The sequence below is a fragment of the Fusarium mangiferae genome, assembly GCF_900044065.1.
Source record: "Fusarium mangiferae strain MRC7560 genome assembly, contig: FMAN_scaffold014, whole genome shotgun sequence".
Taxonomy (NCBI): domain Eukaryota; kingdom Fungi; phylum Ascomycota; class Sordariomycetes; order Hypocreales; family Nectriaceae; genus Fusarium; species Fusarium mangiferae.
This window is the reverse complement of record NW_024573934.1, coordinates 1497083-1505011: the sequence shown is the minus strand read 5'-3', so window position 1 is coordinate 1505011 and position 7929 is coordinate 1497083. Positions and strand designations below refer to the sequence as shown.

At 47.7% G+C, this 7929-nt stretch overlaps 4 protein-coding genes across 4 annotated transcripts; 1 reads left to right on the top strand and 3 right to left on the bottom strand.

The window, feature by feature from the left end:
- Window positions 1-320: 320 nt before the first annotated feature.
- FMAN_14665 (uncharacterized protein) lies at window positions 321-1323 on the bottom strand (the record flags this gene model as incomplete). Its single annotated transcript, XM_041823050.1, has 3 exons — window positions 321-453; window positions 516-794; window positions 848-1323. 3 exons carry the CDS (start codon window positions 1321-1323, stop codon window positions 321-323), a joined length of 888 nt encoding a protein of 295 aa, XP_041688669.1.
- A 730-nt stretch (window positions 1324-2053) lies between these two features.
- Window positions 2054-3659, top strand: FMAN_14666 (uncharacterized protein; the record flags this gene model as incomplete). Its single annotated transcript, XM_041823049.1, has 4 exons — window positions 2054-2219; window positions 2267-2400; window positions 2453-2601; window positions 2651-3659. The coding sequence occupies 4 exons, from the start codon at window positions 2054-2056 to the stop codon at window positions 3657-3659; spliced, it is 1458 nt and encodes a 485-aa protein (XP_041688668.1).
- A 332-nt stretch (window positions 3660-3991) lies between these two features.
- On the bottom strand, window positions 3992-5589 carry FMAN_14667 (uncharacterized protein; the record flags this gene model as incomplete). Its single annotated transcript, XM_041823048.1, has 4 exons — window positions 3992-4072; window positions 4128-4406; window positions 4460-4814; window positions 4874-5589. The coding sequence occupies 4 exons, from the start codon at window positions 5587-5589 to the stop codon at window positions 3992-3994; spliced, it is 1431 nt and encodes a 476-aa protein (XP_041688667.1).
- A 432-nt stretch (window positions 5590-6021) lies between these two features.
- On the bottom strand, window positions 6022-7723 carry FMAN_14668 (uncharacterized protein; the record flags this gene model as incomplete). Its single annotated transcript, XM_041823047.1, has 4 exons — window positions 6022-6798; window positions 6846-7095; window positions 7142-7439; window positions 7486-7723. The coding sequence occupies 4 exons, from the start codon at window positions 7721-7723 to the stop codon at window positions 6022-6024; spliced, it is 1563 nt and encodes a 520-aa protein (XP_041688666.1).
- Between the last annotated feature and the right edge of the window lie 206 nt (window positions 7724-7929).

Here is a 7929-nt window from a genome sequence, read left to right as displayed (position 1 = left end):
ATTATTATTATTTATTTTTAAATTATTAAATTATTAAATTATTATATTTTTTAATAATAAATTTAATAATATATATTAAATTTAATTAATATAAAAATATTCTACTAATAGTTAATAAATTAAGTTTTATTTAATATTAAATAATTTTAAATATATATTTAAAAAACTTATAAATTAAATAAAGTTAAATTAATTATAAAGCTATTACTTTGTTAACTTACCCTTTAACTATAAGTAAGTAAGCTTATAGTATAGTAAAGTTATAACTTAAAGGGCTTTTATATTATAGTATATAAGTAATAAAGCTATTTACTATAAAACTAAATAGACCAAGCAAACTCAACAAGCACAGGATTGTGGTCTGATAGAATATTCCCATCAGGCTGCACAAAGACCTTAGGAACATAGTTAAAACTCTTAGCAGTAAGCTTTACAGAGCTGCCCGAGCGATAGCTATCGTCTTATTAGTATATTACAAGCAAGACATTGAACCGAAACTGAGGGTGGTGACTTACAAAACCTTATCAACAATCTCACATGTGTTATCAGCGGCAGGGACCTTGCATGGGTTCGCAGTGGCCCCAGCCGTAGGAAACTTTCCTCCCTGGATGAGCTGGACCCAAGAGTCGCTGAAGCCGGCATCGGTCAGTTTGTTGATGCTTCGACCTGCATTGGTCCATCTGTCATTGGTATCACCAGCGACGATCACGGCCCTTCCCTGAGAGTTTGAGTTGATGTAGGCCAGGATCTGATCGATACCTGCAGAACGAGCATCCACATCACCTTGGTCCGAGCTAAACGGCGAAAGGTCAGTTTCCATCCAATATATATCAATCGACTCACATACCCAGCATCAGCATGAAGGTTGTAAAGATCAACCTCAATGCTCTGAATCTTCATGCGCATGAAGCTGAAACCCTTGGGGGTCAAACAATCGCCAGAGTTCAGGTTGCACTTGTTCCACTTCTTGCGGACAAGACCAGTCCAGTCATAGTTGGCGACAGTGTTGAGACCATCGCCAAACGGAACGCCCCCAGAGGTAGGAGTACGGTAAGGATGGTTGTCAGTCGCATAGATGTAGGCATGGTAGTTGAAGTCCTCTTGCATATGAACAATATCATACTTTTGAGTGGCAAGAACGGTGCCAATGAGGTTGGCGTTGGTTCCCTTGTCACCAGGAACCTCGTTGTTGTTGATGATAGCAGGAAGTCCAGCGACGTTGTAGGTAAGGAAGTTGAAGTTTCCAGTAGTCTGTCCTACTGAGAGACCACCAAGAGCGAGGGCGGCGGCAAGGAGCCGGCTGGACATGGTGCGGATTGACATGTTTTCTTGGCTTGTAGGTGATCAAGACTGAAGCTATGGTGATTTGTTTGATATTCACCGTCTATTTATGGGGAGAGCGACATGAAGAGGAGAACAGCAAGTCCAAGCTTCATGGGCCGATCTGTCATGTTGCATCGTGATCAGCATAATACCTTCCTGTCAGGGGTCCAAAGCCGGACCTCGTGAAGTGATATCGCGGCTTCAAACTACAAAAGCGATCGTTGTCCGAAAAGCAGCTTCTTCTTTCCAACTTCATAAACCGCGGCATATCGAGACCATCACATTTACACACTACGTCAGTGAGGCACGTAGATTGATTCTTTTGTTTTACTGGTCTACTATTGCTCTTGAAGCATTTCCGAATCTGGCAATTGGCCCGTCTTTACCGAGGGTTTGACTTTTCCACCAATGCATCGATGGATCCCAAGCTTCTTAGCATTATGCGACCGAATAGGTTATTCCCTCGAGAACACGTGCCGGACTATCCCCTGCTAGGCCCGTTCGCTATCGCGGCACAGTTGATAGATCTCAATTGACATCGAGCGGAAGGGCGGAAATAGAGAGTCTGGATGACATTCAGTCCATACAGAATTGGAGTTTAATTTCCGGGTCGAGTAAGGGCTGTCGTAGTTCTATATATTTCTCCTCATTGATGAACGTTGAACTTCCCTCTTTGTTTGTCTATCCGTGCCCTCATTCCCAAACACTTTTATCCATAAATAGTGGCATTATGAGAGGCCCATTTGTTGCTGTTGCCCTGCTTGGCTCAGCATGCTCCGCACGCAACGTAGGAGTCGGCGCTTCGCTTGATCCCGTGCAAGCAGTTCTATTGCCTGATGGCGCTTCGGCAAAGAACCCTCTGGCCCATGTTGGAGCCAACGGCCCATGGCACATCGGTAAGTGGCATCAGACCGGAGTTGAGTCTTTCATCTAACAGATTCAGGCGAGGAGTTGACCGGAATATCCTCAGAGGTCCCTGAAGGATGTCAGGTCGACCAAGCTGCCTACGTTTCGCGCCACGGATCCCGCTATCCTGATCAGGGCGCTCACAATGGATGGCTCGAGATGGCTCGCCGTGTAAGAAATGATCAACACTTTGTATCACGGAAAGGTCTGACCAACAATTTAGTTCCGAGAGTCCAAGTACACCGCAACTGGGCCACTGTCTTTCATTCACACTTGGGAGAGCCCTCTTACCAACCCTGACATTCAGATCGCTCAGCTGAGCAAGACTGGATACAAGGAACTGTTTGATATGGGTTACACCATAAGAACAAGGTATGAGCTCGGCATTGTCGGCTTTTGAGATTTCGACTAACTCAGAAAGATACCCTGATCTGTACCAGGAGGGCGAAGACTTCATTGTTTGGGCTAACAACTATACACGAGTTCTCCAGACTGCAAAGCTCTTCCTTCACGGGTTTTTGGGAACCAACTCTTCCCTGGGAACCGTTGTTTCCGTGACTGGCAAAGGCGTCCCATCTCACCTGGGCGATACCCTTGCTCCATCGGATATGTGTCCTACCTTCATCGATGACAGCAGCAAGCAGCAGGACGAATGGCGTCAGCGATGGCTTCCAGGCTTCAAGAAGCGGTTGTCCAAATACATCAAGGGCGACCTTCAGCTTGACGACTCGACATGGAATGACTTCCCCTACATCTGTGGTTTTGAGTCGCAAATCAAAGGCAAGCTCTCGCCATTCTGCGATACCTTCACTCAGAAGGAGCTGGAAGCATACGAGTATCAGCAAGATCTTAGATACTACTACGGTGTTGGACCCGCCACCAAGGTTGCCTCAAAGATGATGGTGCCTTTCCTCGAGTCTCTGATCGAGCGTTTCGTTGCTGGCCCTGATACCACGGGCAAGAACTTTGATGGAAAGCCTTTCAAGCTCCCCAAGATCCTTATGAGCTTCTTGAACGACGGCCAGCTGAACGAGTTGGCTGTTGCTACTGGAGTCTTTGACAAGCAAGCTCCTCTCCCTCTGGATCGTATTCCCAAGGATCGTATCTGGCGCAGTTCTAACATCTCTCCCATGAGAGGTACCATCGCCTTTGAGCGTCTCAGCTGCGGTTCCAGCAAGGCTTACGGCTCGAGGAAGTTTGTTCGGATCCTGATCAACGATGTCGTTTACCCAGTGCCTTCTTGCCAGGATGGACCTGGAAAGTCATGCTCTCTGTCCAAGTACTCCAAGTTTACCAAGGACAGACTCAAGAAAAGCGGCAACTTTGCCAAGCTCTGCAATGCAACTGMCCCTGCCACTCCAAGCAAGGTTCTTGGAGCCAGTTTCTTCACAAACTTGGCGCAGTCGCACTTGCAGGCTGTTGAGGCCTAATTCGTGCATGATACGAGGGAGGGTTAAGCTTATAGACAGGTTGTGAGGCAGTCACAGTTAGGAGATGGAGCCTTTAATAACATGTTAATTTTCTTCATTTGGTCTTGGAACCACTATCGTTCGTGACAGCTCGATCTGTATCCGAGGAACAAGCTCAAAAGCGGCCAACGTGCTTAACTGCACAATGGCTCGAGGAGCGAAGATGGCCCAGAAACCGCGAGTCGCTCAGTCCAGATAACTTACTGCCAATCATCTAAAGTCTTATGGACTTGATCTGTGACTCAAAGTAATCTATCGCTCTGGACTCTATCGCTCTGGAATGTAGAAATCCCTTATCTGCGGTCCAATACCGCTTTGGCCTCCCGGAGCTCATCGTCACTGGGCATATTAACAACCATTAGATATAAAATGTCCTATACAAGTTAATTACCACTTTTTGAGTCTTTGGGAAGCGCCAGATATCTTTACCTTGTTGAAAAGAAATTTTCTTGCCGCCTTGACCGGCTTGTAAGGCAGGGGCAAACCGGGCTGTCTATCACTTCGTGCTCCACTGGGTTGTCCTTTACTCTGGACCTCTGGTGCTTGGCCCCTGAAGCCCCGACGAAGCTTCGTTGGGTCGACATATCCGCCAGTGAGTAGGGATATCAAGGAGCCATTGTTGGAAGGATGGCTAGGATCAGCATATCGTGAAGTGAACTTTGGAGCTTCTTGCTGGTTAGCCAAGAGATTATCCGGTCTATTGAGCGCCTGTAGCCGAGTTTAGTCCAGATTCTTGAAAGCCATCAACTTCGTTGACTTACGAACTGAGCCTGGGCTCTCTTGTCATAGTACTCCTGGATGTATGTTCTCTTCTCACCCAGGCTTTGCTTCAGACCCTTCGATTCCTCACTATCAGCCTCAGCAAGTACATCGAGGGTCGGAAAGATGAGAGGGGCAGCCTCGGGGAGAGCGAAATCACCGTAGGTCTTTCCGCTTGAGGTTTGAAACTTGTTGGTAAATCCAGAGTCATACGATCCAATCGAAGAAGCAACTGTTGATGTCAAGTCAACAACCTCGTGAGACCTCCCGGAATCGGGTCGCCAGGTCATAATCAGACAGCATAAGCCCTTTGGATAGAAGTATTGTTCATTCATCTGGGAAATGAACTTGTTTGACCTGTGGCGATTTGTAAGTTTCTACTCCAGAGGACACCATGCTCTGCCAGAGAACATTACCTTTGTCTGCCTTGGACATCCTTCGCAACCTCAATTGTCTTGTACACGGCTGCACTGATCGCGATGCTTGGCGCAATCGGTACAAAGAAGCCGCCCAACTCTGCAAAGTTGATGACCTCGATCCAGGGCGAGGCTCGAGTAGACTGGTCGAATTTATCTAAAAAGTCTAGCCATGCCGCCTGGTCAATACCGGAATTCTCAAGCATCGGAGCATATCCCCGAACAAAGCCACGGGTTCGATCTTTTGGTCTCCGCTGCGCGAGAATGACCGGCAACTCCAATTGAGCATTGGCTCGGCCGGATGAAGAGCCATGCACTCTCAAAAAGCTGGTCACAAGATCCTTGTCAGCTTGAGTCTGTTGAGCGATCTCGGCACTATCTTGAGGACTTGAGAGGAGCTCGGATTGTGTTTCGTCGAGCTCCCATTGTCTTTCAGTCGAGTCCTCATGCTGGCTTGGCTGAGTCTCGTAGTTCGGTGGCGGCTCGCTTCCGAAAGCAATGCTTCCGCTTGATTGAGGCTGTTGGCTTGACTCTGAGGATGCGGAGGTTTTCTCCACTGCTCTCTTCTCTTTGTAAGAGCTAACGCTCTCCGACACGAGCCCGATACCGCCTGCTACGCCGCGGACCGCGGACCCTATCAATCCCCCGCCTCGACCACCTCGACCACCTTGACCACCTCGCTGGAATAGTCCACCTCGACCGCGTCCGCTTGACATGATGAAGATGAATTGAATTTGGAGTTGAGTGTGACAAGGTTGAGGGGAATGAAGTCGGTTTCCACTGCTGTGTCAAGTGCTTATTAGTGGAGGCCGCCTTCAGCCCAGAAAGACGGGTATGCGGCACCGTGACGCCTTTGAATGGCCGAGAATGAGACCTGTAGCGGGGTCCTGGGTTCATTTTGGGCGAAAGGACAAGATTATCAGACAAGGTTAATCACTAGCGCCTCATGCATGCCACTGCAACAGCCTTCAACAAGCAAGGCCTGATTTAGTGCTGACAATACGAAAACAATCGAGAAATGGATCAGCAAAGCCTAGGCACATTGTACTTGAAGGATCGGGATACTTGGTAAGAGCTATGATGACGTACAACAGCGACACAGCATCACTGGGACACCTTGCACTGTCGGCAACATCTGGACATAGAATCTAATGTCTAGGCTCCACCCTGACCGGCAGTCGTGATATCCAATTCTTGACTGCAGGCGTAAACCCTTCGTAATACGGCATGATATCATCATCAGATATGCCGGCCTCTGGTGTGATGCTCATCTCATACCTTCGGAAAAGGCTCGCAATGACAAGTCGGGTCTCGATCCATGCCAACTCAATTCCTGGACAAACTCGTGTTCCTTTGCTGAAAGTCACCAGGTATCTGTCAAGGTCCGCCCCTCCACTGAGCCATCTTTCGGGTTCGAAAACAGCAGCATCGGACCCCCAGATTGCTTTGTCTGAGAGAACATCCGGAATGGACATGCTAATAATCGTGCCCGGGGGTATTTCCCAATCGCCATATTGTTCAATGCCGCTAGGGTTGACCCGACTCAGCCGGCAGAGCGCACCAGGCGAGAGACGAAATGTTTCCTTGACTACAGCAGTAAGATATGGTAAGCCCTCCAAAGTCGTGATCTCAGGGGACTCAGTAGGGTCTTTCCAGGCCTCTTTGAGTTCCTGGTAAAGGCGCTGCTCAACTTGTGGATTCCGTAGTAATTGGTATGCTGCCATGGTCAGCACGAAGCCAACTGTGTCCCATCCTCCACTCCAGATAGCCACTGCTTGCTGAGTAAGAGGGCCCTTTTCTTTTTCCTCCTGAGGTAATGAGCTGTCTAGAAAGTCATCGAAGACAGTATGTTGGGTGATGCTTTCGGCATTGTGGTTCGGGTGGTTATGTTGAGCCACGACTTTTTGCACCAGCTTCTGAGCGAGCTATATCACGTCAGCCTGTGAATCCTTTAGAATGTCACGATATTTACCAAGAAATAATCAAGAAATGCAGAACCTGGGTCGTTGAATCCCAAAGCCCTCAAGGTCAATTGACGAAAGAGAGACAAGAAAAGAGGTATCTCTTTGGGTATGAATCGACCCAGATGTGAGAACCCGAGCAATCTGTCCATTCTCTTATCGTAAAGGTTCTTGGTGGTTTGCACATGTTGCAGAAACCCATATTCCTGGCCGAAAAGATACTTGGTTATGATTTCTGCCGGAACAGCCCGAAATAAAAAGCTTGTACGAGTTTAGCAATTATTTTGCGCATTTGGGATAAACATACGCCAGATCAACAGGACTTCCATCCTTACTGTTATCCTCAACCCAAGTGCATCCTTTTTGGATCTCTTCGTTGATTTGGTCCTGTATCTTGGAAAGCTTTGTTCGAGAAAACGCATTTCCAAAGGCAGCACGTTTCTTGACGTAGGTCTTGTAATCCTCGACTCCGAATAGGGCGTGGTTGATTCCAAACTCTTTAGCTGTCATGGCCTCTTTGTTCAAAGGGCGAAATCCGAAGATTGTATCGAAGTACTCGGAGTCTTCGATATGAACTTCATTTGGTCCAATACGAACAATGGGCCCTGGATGGTTGTCAGAGAATGTCTGGGGAATGAAACAATGCCATACCATAACGCCTGTGAAGATCTGGTAGCTTTGCCCACAAGCGGCCATGTTGGTACGAGTCCCAATAGAATTCATACAGCCGCGATGCCGCGCAGATCCTTGGGCCCGGGAATTTGGAGAGCGGATGGAAGAAGAGTCGTTGTAAGTATGTGATTAGCTTAAAAGAAACGAAGAAGATGGCCGCGTATTGGAACAGCTTCGTCCTCTCAATCGACGAATTGTTATCAAATATGTGAAACATGGTCAATCAAGCAGCAGTACATGTGCCGAAAAGCAGGAATTCACTGAGTTCAGAAGTGGGTGGCTCGAAGGTTTATTATCTACACATTTGTACAAGTACCCAAAAGAAACCATAGTTCACAGCTCGAGCCGCTTCCTGAGTGCGAGCAATGGAGTGCGAGCCCCATGCCAACCACGGACTTGGAGAGGATAAGCTAGGCCCTATCA